This window comes from Mustelus asterias, chromosome 17 (assembly GCF_964213995.1).
Source record: "Mustelus asterias chromosome 17, sMusAst1.hap1.1, whole genome shotgun sequence".
Lineage (NCBI taxonomy): Eukaryota > Metazoa > Chordata > Chondrichthyes > Carcharhiniformes > Triakidae > Mustelus > Mustelus asterias.
Window position 1 is genome coordinate 64,323,223 of NC_135817.1, and position 25,728 is coordinate 64,348,950.

General features: G+C 43.9%; 1 protein-coding gene across 1 annotated transcript in view; it reads right to left on the reverse strand.

The window, feature by feature from the left end:
* Positions 1–25,728, reverse strand: part of epha3 (eph receptor A3) — a 327,186-nt gene that overhangs the window by 227,856 nt on the left and 73,602 nt on the right. The window contains exon 3 of the mRNA XM_078232846.1: positions 19,912–20,575. Coding sequence (XP_078088972.1) covers positions 19,912–20,575 — 664 coding nt within the window. The remainder of the gene's footprint in view (positions 1–19,911; positions 20,576–25,728) is intronic.

The window sequence follows — 25,728 nt, forward strand, 5'->3', positions numbered from 1 at the left end:
GGGTTATGATCCACAAATGCCCCCACTGGGCCCTGACTTCATTCCTTCTCTCCCCCGCCCCTCCATTCCTTTCTTCTGTATTTGTTAAGGCACTGTAAGAACACACTACGGCAGCAAGCAAGAAGTCGGGTTTTAGAAGTGTGTTCCTGGGAACATCAACATTTTTACAACATAAAAATGATAAATCTCACTCGCCTTTGTGGTAAAATAGCATAACACCACTCAGAGGCAAAGTTGAGTTTTGCAAAAGATTAAGTTACATCTCAGCGTCGCTCACCCTTTCTGAGTTTGACATTTTTTAATACATTGCCTGCACTTTTAACAACATGATCAGATAACTTGTCTGGCCATTCATTCCTGGTTAACTATACATGACCCAGTCTTATGAATGTCACTGGCGGGACACCAGTGATGAACAGCAGAGTAAGGCTGAAAAGATTTCCAAATCCTCCTGCAATGTGATTCACTGTTTTTGAAGATTCCATTTTGCTAGCTTATCTATGCCTGTATTTATAGCCAGTGTTATCTCCAGACTGTAAGTTGTGCCTTATTTATAAGCACGGTTGAAACAGAGCATGCACAAGAGGTTCCCTGGTTAAATCTGGTGCTCTATCAACTTCAAATAAAACTTACAATGTGGCCACTTATCCGTTCATTCAAGTTGAATACATAGACCACAAAATGTCTGTTTGACACAGAGTTAATTAGATCTCTATAATGTGCATCCATCTTTAGATGTAATGTGAATCAATCGAGTGTATTTAGTGTGCTGAGCACTCGTGTATGGACGATGAAGGAAAGTCTTGCGTTTGAGTCACAGAGAGTGATTTTGAGCCCGCACTCTCCGTCTGGGGAAATGGCGGCGCCTACTCAAAATCCGGAGAGCACGATTCGTGCCGACCAGTTTCCGAGTTCTGATTTTACCGGCCCCTCACTAGTGGAGTGGTGTGAAACATGCTGCGGGACCACAGAAAGTTCATTTTAATACATTAGTATGTCTCTGTCTCTGGGACTTCCCCGCCCCCCCCCCCCCCCCCCCGCACCCCCTCACTAGATATTCAATGTCACGCCAGTGTCATTTACAACAGGTTCACCTCGATGTGAACCTGTCGTGGAGGTTTCCCTGGAGTTATAAAGGTCATTATAGCCCCTAGGGGAGAGGGACATGGCCAGACAATGCCCCATTGGCACTTGCCCTTGGCTCAGGTTGGCATCATGCCAATGGTGCCAACGGGTGGGGGTGGAATTCATTTAGATGTGGTGGTGGCTGGGAGTGGGGGATACCAGAGATGGCCGTTGGAGGGTGGAGGGGGTGGAGGTGGATGCCAGCTCAGACTGTGAGAGGTGGGGGAGAGAAGGTGAAGAGATGTCGATGATGGGGAGAGGGGGTGGGGAGAAGGAGGGAAAAGGGGCCTATGATCGGGCATGGGGAAAGAGAAGTGCTGACTCTGATTGGTGATGAGGAAGGGAGCCCCTGAGACCTCCATGGCGGGCTGGGGAGGAAGTTTACTCAGTGCAAGTCGTGCCTCACAAATTTGATTGAATTTTTTGAGGAGGTAACTAAGTGTGTTGATGAAGGTAGGGCAGTTGATGTCATATACATGGATTTTAGTAAGGCGTTTGATAAGGTCCCCCATGGTCGGCTTATGATGAAAGTAAGGAAGTGTGGGATAGAGGGAAAGTTGGCCGATTGGATAGGTAACTGGCTGTCTGATCGAAGACAGAGGGTGGTGGTGGATGGAAAATTTTTGGACTGGAGGCAGGTTGCTAGCGGAGTGCCACAGGGATCAGTGCTTGGTCCTCTGCTTTTTGTGATTTTTATTAATGACTTAGAGGAGGGGGCTGAAGGGTGGATCAGTAAATTTGCTGATGACACCAAGATTGGTGGAGTAGTGGATGAGGTGGGGGGCTGTTGTAGGCTGCAAAGAGACATAGATAGGATGCAAAGCTGGGCTGAAAAATGGCAAATGGAGTTTAACCCTGATAAATGTGAGGTGATTCATTTTGGTAGGACTAATTTAAATGTGGATTACAGGGTCAAAGGTAGGGTTCTGAAGACTGTGGAGGAACAGAGAGATCTTGGGGTCCATATCCACAGATCTCTAAAGGTTGCCACTCAAGTGGATAGAGCTGTGAAGAAGGCCTGTAGTGTGTTAGCTTTTATTAACAGGGGGTTGGAGTTTAAGAGCCGTGGGGTTATGCTGCAACTGTACAGGACCTTGGTGAGACCACATTTGGAATATTGTGTGCAGTTCTGGTCACCTCACTATAAGAAGAATGTGGAAGCGCTGGAAAGAGTGCAGAGGAGATTTACCAGGATGCTGCCTGGTTTGGAGGGTAGGTCTTATGAGGAAAGGTTGAGGGAGCTAGGGCTGTTCTCTCTGGAGTGGAGGAGGCTGAGGGGAGACTTAACAGAGGTTTATAAAATGATGAAGGGGATAGATAGAGTGAACGTTCAAAGACTATTTCCTCGGGTGGATGGAGCTATTACAAGGGGGCATAACTATAGGGTTCATGGTGGGAGATATAGGAAGGATATCAGAGGTAGGTTCTTTACGCAGAAAGTGGTTGGGGTGTGGAATGGACTGCCTGCAGTGATAGTGGAGTCAGACACTTTAGGAACATTTAAGCGGTTATTGGATAGGCACATGGAGCACACCAGGATGATAGGGAGTGGGATAGCTTGATCTTGGTTTCAGATAAAGCTCGGCACAACATCGTGGGCTGAAGGGCCTGTTCTGTGCTGTACTGTTCTATGTTCTATGTTCTATGTTATGATCGGGACGCCCTTTAAAGATGGCACCCCAGATCTCTAAGCAGTGCAGTTTTGCTGGCGTGTAAAGGCACTGCCCCCTTGTATGATAACGTGAAACATACCCCATTGATTTATTTTTGGCAGAGTGTATAAGATCTGGAGTTGAATATTGACTGGTTTCTCCAGAGATAAACATGCCAGTTTTCCCGCCAGAAGTAACACTGCCATTTTTTGGTAAGATTTCTACCAGCATTTCCAATGGTTTAAATGAGGAATTCTAAACAACTAAACAGAATGGAAAGGATCTAACCTTTATGATTCTACACAATAAGAATGAATTAGAGTAGGTGCATTTGTTTAGAATTAACTGCAATTGCAATAACGACAATGTAAGGCGAAAACTGTCGAGTTCCCCAAGCAAAGGTGTTATGTAGCCTACAGCAACAGAAATATTCAACTGCTGGAATGATTGAAACAGACTGGCAGGGTGACCTGTTTTCAGTGGGTCTCAAGACTGTACTTAGGGAGCCAAGTGGTACAAGAGTTATATTAAACCACCGGAAGTCACCAGACAGTGGGGATCAGATGTCACATAGAAAGCATTCTTTCTGGTTGTATCACAGCTTGGTATGGCTCCTGCTCTGCCCAAGACTGCAAGAAACTACAAAAGATCGTGAATGTAGCCCAATCCATCATTCAAACCAGCCTCCCATCCATTGATTCTGTCTACACTTCCCGCTGCCTCGGCAAAGCAGCCAGCATAATTAAGGACCCCATGCACCCCGGACATTCTCTCTTCCACCTTCTTCCGTCAGGAAAAAGATACAAAAGTCTGAGGTCACATACCAACCGACTCAAAAACAGTTTATTTCCTGCTGCCATCAGACTTTTGAATGGACCTACCTCACATTAAGTTGGTCTTTCTCTACACCCAGCTATGACTGTAACACTATGTTCTGCATTCTCTTGTTTCCTTCTCTATGAATGGTATGCTTTGTCTGTACAGCGCGCAAGAGGCAATACTTTTCACTATATTCTAATACATGTGACAATAATAAATCCAATAAAATTTAAAAAAATTCTCATCAGCCATATTGGAAGGATTTACAGGTTGATAATCAACCTGTTTGGCCACCTTATGAACGCACCTTCTGTGGCCATCAAGGCCTGACGTGGGAATTGATTACAGTAAGAGTTTTAACAACACCAGGTTAAAGTCCAACAGGTTTATTTGGTAGCAAACACCATTAGCTTTCGGAGTGCTGCTCCTTCGTCAGATGGAGTGGAAATGTGCTCTCAAACAGGGCACAGAGACACAGAAATCAAGTTACAGAATACTGATTAGAATGCGAATCCCTACAACCAGCCAGATCTTAAAGATACAGACAATGTGGGTGGAGGGAGCATTAACATCATGGGAATTGATTCCGTGGGAATCTCCACATCATGGGAATTGATTCCAGGGCTTTTGGAAGTAGCCACATTAGCACTGCATCATAAGACCTCCCACAGCTTATATATAGCACTGACTAATAAGTAATGAAAACTGTGGTTCCAATATTTTCCTCTTGCAATATTTGTATCTGCAACTGTTCTTATCACTGATTCCATCACATCAGAGAAAATACAAACAATCATAACAAGTAAAAATTACATTAACTGTACCAATTATCTGCTGTGCTCCGAGAGTGGGTGTTTAACACAAGCATAAACAAAAGCCTCCTCCTCCTCCTCTTGCTTGCTCACAAACTATAAATCATTTATCATTATTTTGGTTTCATATTGCAACAGTAATGAGTACTTAATGAATAGAATTTCCAAAAGTGGAGACACAACAAATTTTGATCTGTTTGCTTCAGGGTTCCCCACAATTACTACTATTTTCTTCGCCGAAGTGATTTAGCCTCAGGCTACCTGTTGCAACTAGCCCTGAAATAAAAATCGGACATAACGGTGGAACTTGAGGGGAAAATATTGAATCGATAGAGGTTACATTTGCCTGATGGGTATAACATGAGTGCAAGAGTACTCAGTGTGGTGGATGGCATGTCTGCCATGTTCTGGTTTGGAAGTAAGCCGTGCCCCATTTTGCCCCAAGCAGAGTTTGTTTTATTCATTCATGTAGGTATCATTGGCTGGGCCAGCATCTGTTGCCCATCCCTAATTGCCATTGAACTAAATGGCTTGCTAGGCCACTTCAGAGGGTATTTAAAAGTCAAGCTCATTTCTGTGGATCTGGAGTTCCATGTCAGCCAGAGCAAATTCCCTTCCCGAAAGGACATTAGTGAACCGGGTGGATTTATATGACGAGCAATAGTTTCATGGTCATCATTAGACTTCTATTTCCAGGCTTTTATTGAATTCAATTTTTTTTGAAGTTTATTTATTTGTCACAAATAGGCTTGCATTAACACTGCAATTAAGTTATTGAGAAAATTCCCTAGTCGCCACAATCCAGTGCCTGTTCAGGTATACTGAGGGAGAGAATTTAGCACGACCAATGCACCTAACCAGCACGTCTTTCGGACTGTGGGAGGAAACCGGAGCACCCAGAGGAAACCCCCGCAGGCACGGGGAGAACGTGCAAATTCCGCACAAACAGTGACCCAAGCTGGGAATCGAACCCGGGTCCCTGGCGTTGTGAGGCAGCAGTGCTAACCACTGTGCCACCATGCCTACCATCTGCCATGGTGGGATTCGAACCCTGATCCCTGAGGCATAATCCTGGGTCTCTGCATTGACTCACCTGATGAAGGGGCAGCGCTCCGAAAGCTAGTAGCTTTTGCTACCAAATAAACCTGTTGGACTTTAACCTGGTGTTGTGAGACTTCTTACTGTACTAGTCCAGTGACAGTAATGCCTCCACCTCCCCTATGTGGTATCTGGGGCCCATATGCCTCAAACAGATGTTATAGGCCCTTCTCAAATTCCAAACACAGGGCTTGAAACCTGTCTGAGGCTCCTCTGCCAAAGTTGGTGTGCCCTTAAAGGGATCATTGCAAGGCACCACCTGAAGGTGGAGCAGGGAGGAGAGGAAGCACTCCCTGGCTCCAGTGCAGTGCCAACGATCACCACTGACTTCAGTTTGCCCCTCCTGCAGTGTAAAATCCAATGGCGATTCACCAGTGAGGTTCATGGGGACACCCAGCAGGTGTTTGCAGTTAACAAATCTCATTTAGATAATGCCAGAGGCACAATGTCTGGTGTTCATTTTGTGAACAAAAGATTGTGCATTGCACGTGATTCTAAAAGATCAACTTTAAATGGGAAAGGTGGGATTCTGGAACATGCCCTAAGTATTCCAGGATAGGGATCATTACTGACAATCAGATGCAGACCAATTTCTAGGCCAGTAACTTCAAGGTTCTACAGAGACATATTCAATTGTAAATAGTCAACTTTGTTTAAAACCTATCATTGTACAACAGATAGAGCAATAAGTGCTTAATATAGAATTAACCCAGAACTATTGCCTTCCATTATTTGAAGTCGGCACATTCCCTTTGAGGATTCCGACAATTTCTTAGTTTATTTTTGCAGACAATTATTCATCACTTTCCTGGTGTGCCAAACATTCCTCAGCTCCAGGAGGAGGACTTGGCTTCAATTACTCCCTATTGTAACAAAGTACACAGTGAAACCCCAATGGGCCGCAGAAACCTTCTCTCATTCACATCTCGACCATTTGCTGCTGAAAGGGGAAATCATCCATCATAGTCACATGTCCTGCTGTCTGCTGGCAAGCCCCACGCTGGTCATCAGGTCCTTGGTCAATAGCTCACCAGCAGTGCCTATGCTGAAAAGGGGAGCCCACGTTACATGCTTTGCCGCACAACAACAGTATGGCAAGTCAAATCTCTGCCCAGGCACAGCCTAACATACTCGCTTACAAGGAACGGATAGAACAAAGTAAGCAACAACAGTTGTGACAACAAAGGTGGAATGCTTTGAACCTCTGAAAAGAAGAAAACCAGTTTTGTTGTTTAGGTTAACCTTTTGCTCAATATGGAAATCTTCACAAACAATCGCCCACTTTCTGTGATCTATAGAGTGTCACGTTATATAGGTCATCTTTCTATTGGCTAGCTCAACAACATGTTATACTCCTCCTTAAGGTATAGCTACAAACAGGGAATAGCTTCAGTTCAAAGGTATATTGTGCCTAAGCCTCTCACAATTAAAGCATAATTCAGCCTTTTGGCTAAAATCAAGTGTAGTATCGATGTGCTGTACTTGGTTGAAGTCATAAGGTTACATTGTGGCTTCATTTGAAGCAATTTTTTAAAGCGGCATCTCGGCCTTTTGGCTAAGATGCGAATGAGATCGAGTCTTGGAGGAGGTGCAATGCCTGCTCCAATCAGCTTGGATCATGAGGATGAAGCCCAAGACAGGAAGTGAGAGGCCTGTCTTGTTAGCTTGGATCGGGAATGTCTCACTTGCTGAGAATCTGAATTGGACTTGGATTGGGTTGAATTGGATATATAAACCAAAAGAAAATTAAAGCGTAATTGAAAATTGTATCAGGCTGATAACTTTGGCGTTACTTTTTAAAAACATTTCTCTTGCAAAATGTACTTGAGCTGCACTGCTTATAAAGGAAGCATCAGAACCTCACCCTTCCCATTTCATAGAAAGAAACCCAACAGTGCAGAAAGAGGCCATTTAGCCCATCGAGTCTGCATCGACCACAATCCCACCCAGGCCCTACCCCCATATCCCTACATATTTACACGCTAATCCCTCTAACCTACACATCACAGGACACTAAGGGGCAATTTTAGCATGGCCAATCAACCTAACCCGCACATCTTTGGACTGTGGGAGGAAACCGGAGCACCCGGAGGAAACCCACGCAGACACGAGGAGAATGTGCAAACTCCACACAGACAGTGACCCAAGCCGGGAATCGAACCCAGGTCCCTGGAGCTGTGAAGCAGCAGTGCTAACCACTGTGCTACCATGCCGCCCTTTTCGAAGCATGTGCAATGCACTATCTTTTGTTCACAAAATAAAGTTGCTCAAATAGGGAATTGCTTAAGAAACTACATGTGTTTGCCAGTTTGTAAATAAGTTGGAGACTGGGGAATGGTGACATGGTGTTACAGTGGTTAGCACTGCTGCCTCACAGCACCAGGGACCTGGGTTTGATTCCCGGCTTGGGTCCGTGCGGAGTCTGCATGTTCTCCCCGTGTCTGCGTGGGTTTCCTCCGGGTGCTCCGGTTTCCTCCCACAGTCCGAAGGAACGTGTTGGTTAGGTGCATTGGCCATGCTAAATTCTCTCTCAGTGTACCCAAACAGGTGCCGGAGTGTGGCAACTAGGGGATTTTCACAGCAACTTCATTGTAGTGTTAATGTAAGCTTGTGACACTAATAAATAAACTTTAAACTTAAACGCCACTTAAATGTGATATATTCCATTGCACACGCATCTGAGCAATTTAGTTTTTAGTTATGGAAGGTTGGCATTCTTCAAAAATGTTTCTTATGGCCTGGATCGTTCTTGCAACATCTTGTGGAATGCCTTTAACAGTGTGGTTAGTGGTTAGTGAAGTGGTAAGTGCAGCTTATGATGTACTTCCCACAATGAATTTTGATTAAGCTTTACCTACAGTACAGAGAAGAAACCTTCGATCAATTTTAAAAGTCCACTGAATCATACATTGATTTCCAGATGCCTTGAAACTCAAGAGGAATAATAATATTTATTAAACTTCCACAATCTCCAAAACCAGGATGTTCCTCACACTGCTGACATCTCGAGGGCCACGACATAAGGGAATAGTTAAAATTCACATTTCACAATATACTTAAGGAATTAGTACAACCATGCCTTAGCACTGCTTGGGATTTGAGTTGCCTGTCCCTGCCAATCTTCTACAGGTGTACATGTTCTAAAGGCTTTCTTGTTTTTTAAGTGCATTTCTTCTCAGAAGCCACTGCAGCTGCTAAATATCAGTTGCACTAAATGCATAACACAAAACTGAGGAAGTATTGTGATATCCATTTGGGCCCCGAGGCATTGATATCACATTGCATTCGAGCATATGCCCATTCTGATCATCGCCATGGTATAGACTGCTTTTTACTGAGTCCCAAATCTTCATTTATATCCACATAGTGATATAATCAGTCCTGTGTGATCTTTGGATGGTTAAAGCTTTTTTTGTAGGTCCACAAAATAGGGTATCCTTCCAATATTATCCCAAAGAATACAAGCATTGGAATGTAGAAACATAGGACATAGCAGCAGGTGTGAACCATTCAGCTCATCCAATAACATCATGGCTAATCCAATTGGGCTCGCAACTCCACTCTCCAGTCTGCCGCACCCACCACCACCCCCCCCCCCCCCCCCCCCCCCCCCCGCCGCCCCATAATCCAATACTCCTTTGTCTATCAAAAATCTGTCTCACTTTACCTTGAATAAATTCAATGCCCACATCTCTATTGCTTTTTGAGGAAGAGAATTCCTCAGACTAATGCCTCTCTTAGCCTCCTCCACAAGAAGAAACACCCTCCCGGTATACATGTATCCACCAGGTCCCCTCAGAATCTATTTCAATAAGATTATCTCTCATTCTTGGAAACTCCAATGGACATATTCAATCTTTCTTCATAAAATAAGCCCTTCAACTTAGGAATGAGTTAAGTGAACCTTTTTTGAACTGATTCAAGAACTCTACCTGCACCTGTTTTTTTTTCAAATAAAGAAATCAAAAATATACACAGTATTTGTGATGTGGTCTCACCAATTTTTCTTTATTCATTCATGGGACATGGGCATCACTGGCTGGCCAGCATTTATTGTAAGAGTTTTAACAACACCAAGTTAAAGCGTTGTTAAAACTCTTACTGTGTTCACCCTAGTCCAACGCCGGCATCTCCACATCAGCATTTATTGCCCATCTCTAGCTGCCCAAGGGCAGTTGAGAGCTGACCACATTGCTGTGGCTCTGGAGTCACATATAGAACCAGACCAGGTAAGGCCGGCAGATTTCCTTCCCTAAAGGACATTCGTGAACCAGATGGTTTTTCCAACAATTGACAATGGTTTCGTGGTCATCAGTAGATTCTTAATTCCAGACATTTTTTCTTGTATTCAAATTCCACTATCTGCCGTGGCGATATTCAAACCCGGGTCCCCAGAACATTAGCTGAGTTTCTGGATTAAAAGTCTTGCGATAATACCACTAGGTCATAGCCTCCTCCATATCGCTTAGAACCATAGAACCATAGAAAATTACAGCTCAGAAACAGGCCTTTTGGCCCTTCTTGTCTAAAAGGCCTGTTTCTGAGCTGTAATTTTCTATGGTTCTATGGTTCTAAGCGATATGGAGGAGGCTATGACTTAGTGGTATTATCGCAAGACTTTTAATCTAGAAACTCAGCTAATGTTCTGGGGACCCGGGTTTGAATCTCGCCACGGCAGATAGTGGAATTTGAATACAAGAAAAAATGTCTGGAATTAAGAATCTACTGATGACCACGAAACCATTGTCAATTGTCAATTGCTTCTTAAGTGATAGAGCAAAAACAATGCTGTTAAGTCACAGATCATCCTCAATGTTATTGAATAGCAGAATAGACGCAAGGGGCGAGCTTTTACGGCCTGAGACTGCAAATTCCCACCTGAGGTCATTGTCCGCCCCTCACCCGCTCCGATTCCGTGGCGGGCGGGGCGGTAGAATTCCGGCGAAGGTCTATTCCCGTTGCTATGTTTAACCCTAGAGTGGGATTAAATTCTCTTTCTCCTTGCAACACTAATCTATCTCTATCTGTGGCCATTTTATCGTTAACAATCAAGTTCAGTGTTAATCCTCAGTTTTACGATCATATTTCAAGCAGTTATTTAAATTGAAGCAGTAGCACAGCATCTCACATTCTTGGTTTTAAAGCTTTTCCATTAGAGGTGCCATTAATAGCAGGAAGTGCCTCCTCTGCACTGCACGACATTAAGATTGCTGGCATTCTCCACTGCGAACTGCCAAGGTAGAGCCCAAAGTGAAATTAAAGGCTGATGTAAGAACTGACTAAAACAGTGTAGAAAGCTGTGAACTGATTTTCATGCTTCTTGCTGCATCTTGGCTGCTGCTCATCACTGCTATGAGGCAGCCAGCTTAATCCCTTCATTCTTTTTTTATTCATTTATGGGACATGGGCATCGCTGGCTGGGCCAGCATTTATTGCCCAACCCTAGTTGCTCGAGGGCAGTTGAGAGTCAACCACATTGCTGTGGCTCTGGAGTCACATGTAGGCCAGACCAGGTAAGGATGGCAAATTTCCTTCCTTAAAGGACATTGCTAAACCAGATCGGTTTTTCCAACAATCCTAGAATCCTAGAGTCCCTACAGTGCAGAAGGAGGCCATTCAGCCTATCGGGTCTGTACCGACCACAATCCCACCAAGGCCCTATTCCCTTAACCCCACATATTTACCCTGCTAATCCCCCTGACACTAGGGTCAATTTAGCATGGCCAATCCACCTAACCCGCATATCTTTGGACAATTGACAATGGTTTCATGATCATCAGTAGATTCTTAATTCCAGACATTCTTTCTTGCATTCAAATTCCACCATCTGCCATGGCGAGATTCAAACGTGGGTCCCCAGAACATTAGCTGAGTTTCTGGATTAATAGCCTAGCGATAATTCCACTAAGCTATCACCTCCCCAGTGAGGTCAAGGGGAATTTAGGAAAATGCTTTCAACTGCATTACTCAGAAGAAAAGGAAGTGGATGATGATGAGGCAGTTTGCAGGGGAAGCCAGTGTGATCAGGCAGCAGAGATGGTGTGTGGGACTTGCCAATACCATTCTGGCCTGAATTACAGAGCAAAAATCTACCTGCATTGGTAATTGCAATGGATCCCATTTGCACAACTTCCCATTCAGAGATCACCACCACTTGCAGCTAATGCGAGATTTACTTTTAGCAGCTGCCACATTAACCTGTGCCTTTAAAGTCCTTGTTCCACTCTCTTCACACAATAAAAATAATTGTCTGAGTAGATCGGAGGAGATCAAAACTATCCGCATACAAGATAAAGGCAAAATACTGTGGATGCTGGAATCTGAAACAAAAACAGAAAATACTGGAAAATCTCAGCAGGTCTGACAGCATCTGTGGGAAGCTCTGACAAAGGGTCATCTAGACTCGAAATGTTGGCCCTATTCTCTCCCCACAGATGCTGTCAGACCTGCTGAGATTTTCCAGCACTTTTCTGTTTTGGCTTCAAAACTATCCTCTGCAGCCACGCTGTGACAGCAGTGCATTTCTTCAGGACAGCAGCAAAGTGCCACCCTAACTAGATTCATATTGCGAACAAAATCATCATGGAGCATATTGGAATTCCCAAAGTTTACCTCAGGAGCCTGGGAGAGTCCTGTAATACAGTCAGCCTTGGATTTCAAGGCTTGTGGTGGTTGATCAAATGCTATATGACCTGCCTAGTCTTTATTGGACTCCCCGATGAAGATACATGCCTTACCTTAGGGTTAGGCATGTACCCTTTGGGGCCTGTTGGCAGACTAACTAACATGCCGACACTATAGTTAAGAAAGTCCACCAATGCCTCTACTTTCTCCGAAGACTAAGGAAATTTGGCATGTCAGCTACGACTTTCACAAACTTTTACAAATGCACCATAGAAAGCATTATTTCCGGTTGTATCACAACTTGGTATGGCTCCTGCTCTGTTCAAGACCACAAGAAACTACAAAAGGTCATGAATGTAGTCCAGTCCATCACGCAAACCAGCCTCCCATCCATTGACTCTGTCTACACCTCCCGCTGCCTCAGCAAAGCAGCCAGCATAAATAAGAACCCCACGCACCCCGGACATTCGCTATTCCACCTTCTTCTGTTGGGAAAAAGATACGAAAGTCTGAGATCACATACCAACCGACTCAAAAACAGCTTCTTCCCTGCTGCCATCAGACTTTTGAATGGATCTACCTTGCATTAAGTTGATCTTCCTTTACGCCCTAGCTATGACTGTAACACTACATTCTGCATTCTCTCGTTTCCTTCTCTATGAACGGTATGCTTTGTCTGTATAGCGCGCAAGAAACAATACTTTTCACTGTATGCTAATAAATCAAATCAAATCAAATAAAAAAATCAAATCATTGTGCTACACACTCACTGACCCAGTGTGCTGTTTTCCAAAGGTTTGAGACAGGCATGCAGATGAGAGCCGAGAGTTAAAATCCCTCAGGTCCTAAGGTGCTGGTGGCGGAACAATTTGCCACTCACCTTGCTTCCTACCTACCTGATTCAGGACAGGATTCAGGCTTCTTACAAAACCAAAGAGATCTCCATTGCCCAAATCCGAAAGAGACAAACACAGAATATTTCACCTATTCCAATAAGAGGTTCAAAACTAGAAGCGGATCCTTTGCTTTTGTAATACAAGTCTAGACATTTAATTGAGTAAAAGGGAAAAATCAGTCCAAGCAGCCAAAGTTATATTGATTTTCGACATTTAATTTAAAAATCCCAGCATCGGAGACAGGGATCTGAGATACATTAATTTAGCCTTTCAAAACCTAAGCTGCTTCAACTTAAACAATTGTGCAGGGACATAAGCGTTTATCGCTAATCCAAATTCCATCAATTTAGTCATTCAACTAAATGGGTTTAAATTTATGCTAATCTGAATTCAATCTTCTTGTAACAAAACTAGTTTGAAACTTGATTAATTTGGCTAAGTTTCAGCTGACTGTAGATCGCTTTTATATTCCCATTTAAGGACTGGAAGAGTATGGTGCTTCATCACGTTTTAATTGTGTTCATTCTTTTTATCTCCCCCCGTCTGCGTGGGTTTCCTCCGGGTGCTCCCGTTTACTCCCACAGTCCAAGGATGTGCGGGTTACGTTGATTGGCCATGCTAAATTTCCCACTGAGTGTCAGGGGGATTAACAGGGTAAATACTTGGGGTTACGGGGATCGGGCCTGGGTGGGATTGCTGTCGGCGCAGGCTTGATGGGCTGAATGGCCTCCCTTTGCACTGTTAGGGGTTCTGGATTCTGTGAACGACTGACCATCCTCTGGGACAGGGGGTTGCACAGGGGATGGGGTGATGGGGAATGCATGCTGTGACCGACTCCTCCTACTATTTATCTGTGTTAAGTGCTGATTCGGGTTGACAAATATCTTCCTGCAATCCAAAATATTTCACAGCTGCAAACATCTGGACAAATCAAACCCATTTTTTCTCAGTTCAGCTTTACATCTTGAATTGTTTAGACTAACTGGTGAACTGACGTTATTAAGCAACGCCTAGCGCTGCTTTGAAAACTATCATAAAATCGGACAAACAGCTTCATGGGAAAATGCACGAGAAGACAGATTTGCTTGGTGCAATGTTGTTTGGCCAAGTAACAACTTGGTCGCTATGGAAACAGTCACCTTCTAAAAAAGTGTTGTTTTCACTAACCACTTTGATTTGATTTTAAATATTTTACACCACCTTTGTGCTCATATACTGGCCTTTTGAGTTCTCTTGAAATGTAACGCGTGCCTATCTCAAGTAATCTAAAATACACGATAGAAAAAAACAGTGTTCTATTTTCTGAAGCCTCACAGAATTACAGTTGAAGTTCAAGTGCAAACTTTGGACTTTCCATTTCATTTCCTCGCTGTTATTTTTTGAAAATGTACCAGCGAAAGCGCCAGAGGTTACCGCCTCAGCTGTCATTGCTATGTAAGATGATCCATTATTAGCCTCTATTAGGCACACTCTAGAAGTACTGCTATAATGGGCCCTTCAAACACATCCAAGAAAGAATTCTGCCCCTCAAGTGCTGCGGATGTGCCACATTTCTACTTGACAACAGACGCTGCTATAGCTCAGCCACTCAACAGAGCATTTAAGGGGTCAAGTGGGAAACAAAAGCACTATATTACTGAAGCCAGGGGTTTATGTATTTTAAATGTCTTACGGAAAATAATCTGAAACTGGGAAAACTGGCCCAGTCGCAACCAATGGAGCCTCCTATCACCAGCTTGAAGCTGAATGGCCTTTTTACTGACACTGTTCTTTAAATGTTCTAGGAGAGAACATTTGTTCCCATGCATTTGCCCTCCACTGTCTATGATTCTAAACTTTTCAATCATTCAGACATATGTTTGAATCAAAACAAGGGCGGCACGGTGGCACAGTGGTTAGCACTGCTGCCTCACAGCGCCAGGGACTCATGTTTGATTACTGGTTTGGTTCACTGTCTGTGCGGAGTCTGCGGGTTTCCTCCGGGCGGGTGCTCCGGTTTCCTCTCACAGTCCAAAGATGTGCAGGTTAGGTGCACTGGCCATGCTAAATTCTCCCTCAGTGTACCTGAACAGGCGCCGGAGTGTGGCGACTAGGGGAATTTCGCAGTAACTTCATTAATGTAAGCCTACTTAAATAAATAAACTTTAAAAACTGATGATTTCTGCGGTGTTCCTTTAACACCGGTCCTCCAATGCACTCAATTAATAGCAATTAGTTCAAGACACTGGTCGCAGCATTTTAAATGATCAATCCTTAAATTGGTTGTTTTCCATTAAGAGTCCATGAAACTAATGGCGCATCCTCAACTTTATCATACAACACCTTTGTGTGGCTTCAATTAGCTTTAAGGATGTGCAATGGGAGGAAATAACATGAAGGAAGAGGAATAGGGTGAGGATATTGGAATAATTTGGAATTAATACTTGCTCATCATTATCAAAGTTGAGGAATATACCAGGTCTTGTTCGATTTGTCACATGGCAAATGAATAAACACCTGTTCATGCATTTAATCATTTGTGCGATTTTTTTTTTGTACTGTTGTGTCTTTTTTAAAGAGATCTAAACCAATGACTTCAGTGAATTTTCCAGTGCTAAATTGAACATTTTGCGTGCATTGTGTTGCCTTTTATCTGCTGCTTGCAGTATAGTTTACAGCACATCCTCTAAAATAATCTGGGGCATGTAGAATTCTGTAAGAATAGCAAACATTTGTGTTTTAAGGCAGTGGACAGTCCAATCAAGGAGATGTGCTTTGTTAGAAGCACTGACATTTGTGGGCCAGGTGGATTTCATAGAATCATAAAAAAACCCTACAGTGCAGAAGAAGGCCATTCAGCCCATTGAGCCTGCACCAACAACACTCCCACCCAGACCCTAACCCCGTATTTACCTTACTAATTCCCCTGACACTAAGGGGCAATTTACCACGGCCAATCAATCTAACCCGCACATCTTTAGAATGTGGGAAGAAACCAGAACAGTTGGAGGAAACCCACGCAGACACAGGGAGAATGTGCAAAATCCACACGGATAGTCACATGTGCCCCATATCCGGGGCTTTGCCATTATCATCTAAACTGACATTCCACTGTTCTAGTGGATCTCCCCTGATCTTGCATAATATCACTAGCTGTTCTGTCTGGAGACAATACACATCTCTTTAACCTGTGTTTAATGTTCCCTCCACCCATATTATCTGTACCTTTTAAGACCTGGCTGGCTGTAGAGATTTGCATTCTAATTAGTATTCTGTAATTTGATTTCTGTGTCTGTGTACTGTTGGAGAACAGATAACTACTCCATCTGACGAAGGGGCATCGCTCCGAAAGCTTATGGTATTTGCTACCAAATAAACCTGTTGGACTTTAACCTGGTGTTGTGAGACTTCTTACTGTACTCCACTGTTGTACAGAGGGAGAGATGCACTTGTATGGACTTTCCAGATAAGAACTGTTACGATGGTTCGGGTGGCTGTTAAAAACCCCATGGCACTATTTGAAAAAGAGTTTCAGCCTGCATTCCTCTTTAAACAAATCCAGTATCATCTAAAAACGATGACTTACCATTTGTGAGGAAACCCGCAGTGAGCAAAATAGCTGCTTTGCTTGCTTACATACAGCAAAGTAATTCAATGTGTGTCGAATGCATTATAGAATCATAGAATCCTACAATGCAGAAGGCCATTCAGCCCATCGAGTCTGCACTGACCACAATCCAACCCAGGCCCTATCCTTGTAATCCCACATATTTACCCCGCTACTCCCCCTGACACTAAGGGGCAATTCAGCATGGCCAATCCACCTAACCCGCACATCTTTGGACTGTGGGAGGAAACTGTAGCACCCGGAGGAAACCCACACAGACACAGGGAGAATGTGCAAACTCCACACAGACAGTGACCCAAGTCAGGTCCCTGACGCTGCGAGGCAGCAGTACTAACCACTGTGCCGCCATGATCACATCTTGAATGCTTGGAATTCAAGATGTGATCACTGCTATCTTAAGATTTATATATACATATAAATTTATATATCTTTTTTCCTGGATCCTATTTGTGTTTTCAAATTATTGACTTTTTGAAAAAAATTCTTAGTAGGGCTCATGTAGTTGTCTAGTTCTACCAGTGTTTGAGGGAAGCGTACTTGACTGGAATAAGACAAAGGGATACGGGTGGAGCGGGCCCAATGTTTGACAGAGGCAGTGAGACCAAATGGTCCTGATAAGGATAGAAAGATGTTGTTCTCAGTCTCAATTAAACCACTCAGCAAGGATTGAGAAGAATGAAGTGCATAACTGCATTTCAAAGAGATTGCTGCCAAGGATAAGAATTTTATAAAAAAAGGTGCAAACATACTCGGAAGGTGCTATCTCCTCAATTTATATCACCCCCGCTCAGCCACTCAATTATTTGCTGAACAACTGAAATGAGGCATGCAATTAAAATATTCTGATGAAGCAACTGTTACATATTAAAAAGGATGACATGAGAGCGGACTTAACCCTGTACGTTACTTGTATGATACGCTGCTTGTCTTTATAAAACACTATTATCAGCTTGGCCTAAATGCATTCTACTTAGCACTCCAAACATCTGCCAAAGTGTATTTACAATAAAATAAGAAGTTTAACAACACCAGGTTAAAGTCCAACAGGTTTATTTGGTAGCAAAAGCCACACAAGCTTTCGAGGCTCTGAGCCCCTTCTTCAGGTGAGTGGGAATTCTGTTCACAAACAGAACTTATAAGACACAGACTCAATTTACATGAATAATGGTTGGAATGCGAATACTTACAACTAATCCAGTCTTTAAGAAACAAAACAATGGGAGTGGAGAGAGCATCAAGACAGGCTAAAAAGATGTGTATTGTCTCCAGACAAGACAGCCAGTGAAACTCTGCAGGTCCACGCAACTGTGGGAGTTACAAATAGTGTGACATAAATTCTGATTCTAGGATCGCATGATAAAGACTCAGGAGGAAAAAAGCAGAAATATTTATGTGAAATAGTGTGACATAAACCCAATATCCCGGTTGAGGCCGTCCTTGTGTGTGCGGAACCTGGCTATCAGTTTCTGCTCCGCGACTCTGCGCTGTCGTGTGTCGCGAAGGCCGCCTTGGAGAACGCTTACCCGAATATCAGAGGCCGAATGCCCGTGACCGCTGAAGTGCTCCCCAACAGGAAGAGAACAGTCTTGCCTGGTGATTGTCGAGCGGTGTTCATTCATCCGTTGTCGCAGCGTCTGCATAGTTTCCCCAAGGACGGCCTCAACCGGGATATTGGGTTTATGTCACACTATTTCACATAAATATTTCTGCTTTTTTCCTCCTGAGTCTTTATCATGCGATCCTAGAATCAGAATTTATGTCACACTATTTGTAACTCCCACAGTTGCGTGGACCTGCAGAGTTTCACTGGCTGTCTTGTCTGGAGACAATACACATCTTTTTAGCCTGTCTTGATGCTCTCTCCACTCCCATTGTTTTGTTTCTTAAAGACTGGATTAGTTGTAAGTATTCGCATTCCAACCATTATTCATGTAAATTGAGTCTGTGTCTTATAAGTTCTGTTTGTGAACAGAATTCCCACTCACCTGAAGAAGGGGCTCAGAGCCTCAAAAGCTTGTGTGGCTTTTGCTACCAAATAAACCTGTTGGACTTTAACCTGGTGTTGTTAAACTTCTTACTGTGTTTACCCCAGTCCAACGCCGGCATCTCCACATCTTTACAATAAAGGACATTCATTCCATGATAGTAATAAGGAAATGGGACACGGGTAAAATCTGTCAGATTTTAATGGGTTTTCTGACATGCTTTGAATGAATCTGGAGTGCCACTAATGTGGACAGTTAAACAAAATACTTTTGCCTTATCAGTGTGCCCGTACTTTAGATGAAGCAATGACCCACAGGAACTAATTTATTGAGAATTTGCTGTTTTACTGAGTTCGATTAAGCGATGCTCGCAAGCATTTTAGGCGGTTGGAATGATATGGAAACAAGCATATGTTTCAATGCACTTGTGTTATTAACTTATGGAATAAGTTTTGAAAAGAAATACATTGCCAAAATATGGTACGGGGAGGTAAACGCTTAACCACCCCACGTAAGGCACTCGTAGGCCCGAAAGCCTGTAATGAAGACCAATGCTTTATGTCCCAAGGTAACCATGAGGACTTCACTTGTTCAATGCCTGCAAATCAATAATGTTCCTTTATTTTTTTGCCAAGTGCACTCAAGCAGGAATATATGACTTTTGGGATCCCAAACATGAATAATTGCGGATCTGCGAAGATGTCACATGTGACCCAGGATTAGCTACACGATGTTATTAAAGTTTTTAAAGTTTATTTATTAGTCACAAGTAAGGCTTACATTAACACTGCAATGAAGTTACTATGAAATCCCCCTAGTCGCCACAGTCCAGCGCCTGTCCGGGTCAATACACCTGACCAGCACGTCTTTCAGATTGTGGGAGGAAACCGGAGAACCTGGAGGAAACCCACGCAGACACGGGGAGAATGTGCAGACTCCACACAGACAGTGGCCCAAGGCTGGGAATTGAACCTGGCGCTGTGAGGCAGCAGTGTTAACCACTGTGCTAATTACACTCCCACCCCCAGCCCCGCAACTGGTTCGAGAATTATGGCATCAGATTTTTAGAAAGAAAACAAAGATGCGTTGAAAAGTTGTTGGAAGCAGTAAATATATTCAATTTTAAAGAGAAGTCCCAGTTGAATGAGAGTGTGACGTGCTACAAATGTCTGTAGATTATTAACACTACTTCGTAGACAAAGGGAATTCTGCAAATCTGTTGAGACTGATTACACATTCCTGTAATGGGTTCAAACTGGGAGGTTTTCCCAAGTCCAGCCGACTAATTGTTACCTTGGCACGTGCTTCCTCTTTCCTCATATCCAGCATTGCACAGGCACTTCCCTATTGGCACCAGCCATTCTCCGTCGGTGCTGCAATACATCCTGGGTGGATCCTCCTCCTTGGAATGGTTGACACAGGAGCCACGCACCTCCACGAGAGACAGGGAGTCCACTCCAGGCACTGTGTCTGGGAACATAGCCAAGTTCCTCGTGATGAAAGGACACTTTTTGAAGAAGACACGCACAGACACCAAAGCGACACAGGCACCGACGTCCTGAAAGGCCAAATAGAATCCTTTCTTGTTGATCGGCCCAACCTCGCGGACCTCAGTGTTCAGCTTGAGGATTCGATCGCCCAGGTCCATCTGGGTGAAACTCTCGTCTGCGGCGATTGTGTCAATTTTTACAAACTGGCTTTCTCGAAACCTGACAATGTGATCTTCGTCAGACTCCATATAATAGAGGTTGAAAGTTTCTTTACAGGATCCCAGGACTAATGGGATGCTGTTGCAGTCCCTCAGAGTGAACTTAAGTTCAACATAAACCTTCTGAGCAGAGTTGCGTGGAATCCAGTTTGTCCGGAGCCAGTTATTCTGGTTGGGTTCCATCACATTGCAGACCTGGTAGGTGCGGATTGGTATGTAGTGCTCATCCACTCCGCTGATTTCTTCCCACTGAAAAGAAAATGAAAGAGAAATTATAATTTTGAACTTAAAGCCTCTTCATATGGGCACTTCCACTTGATGATTTCCTAACACAATGTTCCTGGGGTGTTAGTCATGGTAATATATTCAATTCAACCCCATAGAAAGAATCAAAGGTTTCTAAACTGAGCAGATTGCTAACAGTACAAAGAAAAATTAATGCACTTTGATTTTCTGACACTGGCCCGTTTGTAAAAAATTGCATATGACACAGTATTATCACAGCAGAGACATTGGGCAGTAATCATTGGCCATCTACGCTGGTGGGATCTTCCAGTACTGCTGATGACGCCCGTCACAATTTTCCCAGTGACATGCGGTGGATTCAATGGGAAATCCAATGGACAGGACGGGACTGGAAGATCCCCAGCCAGCCAACGGCTGACCACCTCCCGCTACCAAGATATACACAATGGTGGAGGGGGAGTGCAGAGAATCCCACCTATTATTCCTGTTTCAGCTCCCATCTTGCACATAACCCTCTCTCTCTCCATGATTCCTGGAGTTTGGAGGATGAAGGTGGGGCTGCTGGTGAGGGACAATTGCCAACCCCCCCGTTTCTCATGGAAGAAATAGATGGCAGGAAGTTGCAATGTGGGAGAGGAGGCCAGTGACACACCCGATGTAAATTTCAGAATAGAACTGGTAGGAGGTTGGCAAGCGGGGATCACAATTCTCATATTCCACCCATCTTGTACCGCAGGCATTCAGTGGGCTAATCAGTGATTTGTGAAAGAAAATAGTGAAAAATAAATTGCTATGGATGTGCTCCAATAAGTCAAGTCCAGTCCGTTGATAACCCACATAAGGATTTCTCTTAATCAAATTATCTCCACCCCTACAGACCCAACCTGTTCATCACAAGAACTGTCCCCTTTCCTGTCCTCACTCAGCTGGTAGTTGTAACTGCTGGGGGAGGTGGGGGCACCTTTTTGATGGTTTGAGAGCATCACTGGCAAAGCCAGAATTTGTTGCTCTTTTTTAAGTGCCACTGAACTGAGTGGCTTGCCCGGCCATTTCAGAGGACAATTAAGTGTGGGGGTCCAGAGACACATGCAGGCCAGACTGGATAAAGGTGGCAGATTTCCTTCCCTCAAGGACAAGTGAACCAGATGGGGTTTTCCAACAATCGACAATGGTTTCATGGTCATCAGTAGATTATTAATTCCAGATTTTTAAAAATTAAATTCAAATTCCACCATCGGCCATGTCGGGATTCAGAACCCGGGTCCCCAGAACATTAGCTGAGTTTTTGGATTGTTAGTCTAGTGATAATATCATGAGGCCTTCACCTCCCCAGTGGGTGGAAGTTGAAGATCACTCATCAAATAATTCAATTCCTAAAAGTGAAATTGGAGAACGCTTTTGGAATCCTTTCATGAATTCTCCTGATTCACGAACTTGCCTAGAACTGTCTCTGCCAACCTTAAATAAATCAATATGGTACATCCAAAATATTTAATAGCTTGAAACATTTTATACCCTGAGGGGTTATTTCATCTGGGGAGAAAGTCATGCAACGTGTTCAATGATAACATTTTGTCACTGATTGTATGTTTTGGATTCAGCCATTGAAAAACATGCCTTTTGTTGACTTTGTTTTGATAAAAAAGTGAGCGAAAATGGATCTTGTTATAGCAGATGCTCCTTCTGTTACAGTCTAAACTTTGTTCAATTTCTTTCCCCTGGAGGCAATAAGCAAGCTTTCCCATTTCAAGTTTATTTATTAGTCACAAGTAGGCTTACATTAACACTGCAATGAAGTTACTGTAAAAATCCCCTAGTTGCCACACTCCGGCGCCTGTTCGGATACACTGAGGAAGAATTCAGCATGGCCAATTCATCTAACCTGCACATCTTTGGACTGTGGGAGGAAACTAGAGCACCCGGAGGAAACCCACGCAGGCACAAGGAGAACGTACAAACTCCACACAGACAGTGTCTGAAGCCAGGAATCGAACCTGGGTCCCTGACACTGTGAGGCAGCAGTGCTAACCACTGTGCCACCATGCTGTCCGATTTCAATTTAGGATTAAATCTGATCATTAAGCTTCACATTATTTGACATCATTCTTAGTGATGACAGTTGCAAGTATTTTTTATTTACTTGCTCCTTCTGAGGCAGATTAAACCTGAGGTTTTCTCATTACCACCAATCTCTGCTACTCCACGGTGCAAGAGAATATATTTATTCATCACTAATATCCCTCAATTATTCAAACCAAATGCAGATTTTTTTAAAGTCCCCTAAATCAGCCTAACATTGAGATTGGGCTGTATTTTATGAGGTGTGGGTGGGGTAGGGTGCTGGGAGGGTGGCACGGTGGTACAATGGTTAGCACTGTTGCCAAACAGTGCCAGGGGCCTCAGGTGACTGTGTGTGTGTGGAGTTTGCATGTTCTTCCTGTGTCTGTGAGGGTTTCTTCTGGATGCTCCGGTTTCCTCCCAGTCCAAAGATGTGCACGGTAGGTGGATTAGCCATTCTAAATTGCCCCTTGGTGTCCAAAGATATGCAGGTTAGGTGGAATGGCCATGCTAAATTGCCCCTTGGTGTCCAAAGATATGCAGGTTAGGTGGATTGGTCATGCTAAATTGACCCTTAGTGTCTAAATATGTGCAGGTCAGGTCGATTATCTAAGGTAAAATGCATGTAGTTACAGGGATGAAGGGTGCAGACTGGATGGGCCGAGTGGCCTCTTTCTGCACTGTAGGGATTCGATGGATTCTATATATTGCCCACCTTCCCAGATGAAATGTCAGACGTCAGCCAATCTGCGTTAAACGATTACATCGCAGTAATAAGCCACTGCAGACAGCACAACTGAGCTGAGAGTGTGAATTCCACTGCTCAGTGAGACAAAGTCCCACTCCTGAAAGTTGGTGGCCAGCTAGATTGGCCCACTGCTCCAGTGCTCCCTGCAGTGTGAAAACTCAGTGGTGGACATTAAGATAAAAGCAAAATACTGCGGATGCTGGAACCTGAACCAAAACCAGAAAATACTGAAGAAACTCAGCAGGTCTGACAGCATCTATGGAGAGAGAATAGAGCCAACATATTGAGTGTGGATGGTCCTTTGTCAGGGTGGACACTACTGGCACCGTAAGCAGTTGTGTAGATGAAGGCAGCCATTGGCCTTCAGAGCCAGAAAAGGCCCTGGATTTGGATAGGGAAACACTGCGGATCCGAGGGAAGAGGATGATGGTGGTTGGGATGGGTGGAGTTGGTTTGGAGGCCAGGTGGAGAGGAAAAATAGGAAGTTGCCTGACAGCTACGCCAGGAATATAATTCAGGAAACTTGTGCAAGTCAACATCTTTATGTGTTATATTTTGACACTTACTAGTGTCAGAACACTTCAAACTTTGTCCTTTTGTTTCAATTAATGTAACACTTCATTATGCCAGTGAGATATCACAGCTGTTATCAGTCTCAGTACAGATGGATAAAGACAGTGCAAGTCCTTTTGGGCCCTGACTAAAGCTGTATAACTGCTGGGAGCTCACAGAACATTAAGAGCACTTATTGCGCTCTTATCAGCTTTTGAGTTGCCATGCAAAGAAGTGCATCTAGGTTTGCCTGTCTGCATTTAGAATTCCATTTAAGTTTAACACCGCTGGATAGAAAATAACATAATCGCTCTTCAAGACCAGAACAAGAGAGAACAGAAACCAAAAATACAACAGTGAATAGTCAACATGGATTTCAAAAGGGAAAGTTTTCCTTGCACAACCTCGTTGAATTTTTTGAAGAGAGGGCAGACAAGGGGAATGCGGCAAATGTAATTTATCTGGACTTTCTACAAGGCCTTTTATAAGGTAGCACATACAAACAACAAAGAGCAAAGAAAAGTACAGCCCAGGAACAGGCCTTTCGGCCCTCCAAGCCCGTGCCGATCACGATGTCCCAACTAAACTACAGTAAAAACCTTCTGCCCTTACTCGGTCTGTATTCCTCTATTCCCTCCCTATTCATGTGCCCATCGTGATGACTCTTAAATGTTGCTAATGTGCCTGCTTCCACCACCTCCTCAGGCAGTGCATTCCAGGCACCCACCACTCTCTGTGTGAAAAACTTCCCCCGCACATCTCCCTTAAACTTTCCCCCTTTCATCTTGAACCTGTGCCCCCTTGTAATTGACACTTGCACCCTGGGAAAAAAGCCTCTGACTATCCACCCTCTTTACATCATTCATAATTTTTGTAGACCTCTATCAGGTCTCCCCTCAGCCTCAGTCTTTCCAGTGAAAACAATCCTAGTTTATTCAACCTCTCCTCATAGTCAACACTCTCGAGACCAGGCAACATCCTGGTGAACCTTCTTTGCCCTCTCCCCAAAGCTTAGGATCATAGGATCCCTACAGTGCAGAAGAAGACCATTCAGCCCATCAAGCCTGCACCGATAACAATCCCACCAAGGCCCTATTCCCGTAACTCCATATATTTATCCTGTTGATCCCCCTGACACTAGGGTCAATTTAACATGGCTAATCAACCTAACCCGCACATCTTTGGAGTGTGGGAGGAAACCGGAGCACCCGGAGGAAACCCACAGAGAGAGCGTGCAAACTCCACACAGACATTGACCCAAGGCTGGAATTGAACCCAGGTCCCTGGTGCTGTGGGGGAGCAGTGCTAACCACTGTGCCACCGTGCCTCCATATCCTTCTGGTAGTGCGGCCACCAGAGCTGCATGCAATACTCCAAATGCAGCCTAACCAAGGTTTTACATAGTTGACTAATAAATTAGGTCAGAAAATGTCAAGCCAGGGGGTACATAGCAGACAGTATTTTTAGTTGGCAAGACAGAAAGCAGATGGTGGGAGTAAAGGGTAGTTATGTAATGCATGGCAGAAGGTATAAAGTGGAGTTCCACACTAAGCAGTGCTGTGACCCCTGCTGTTTGCAATTTATATTAATATTTTAGACTTTGGAAAAAAAAACACAATTTCTAAATTTGCGGGTGACACCAAATTGGTGGGACAGGGTAGGTGAGGATGGAGGTGCGGGGTGGTGCTTGTTAGTCAATATGGAGAATTGTAACAAATTACAAGAAGATGTTAACAAGCTTGCAGAGTGGGTAGAGAATTGGCAATTGAATTCCAACATATGTGCGATAATACATTTT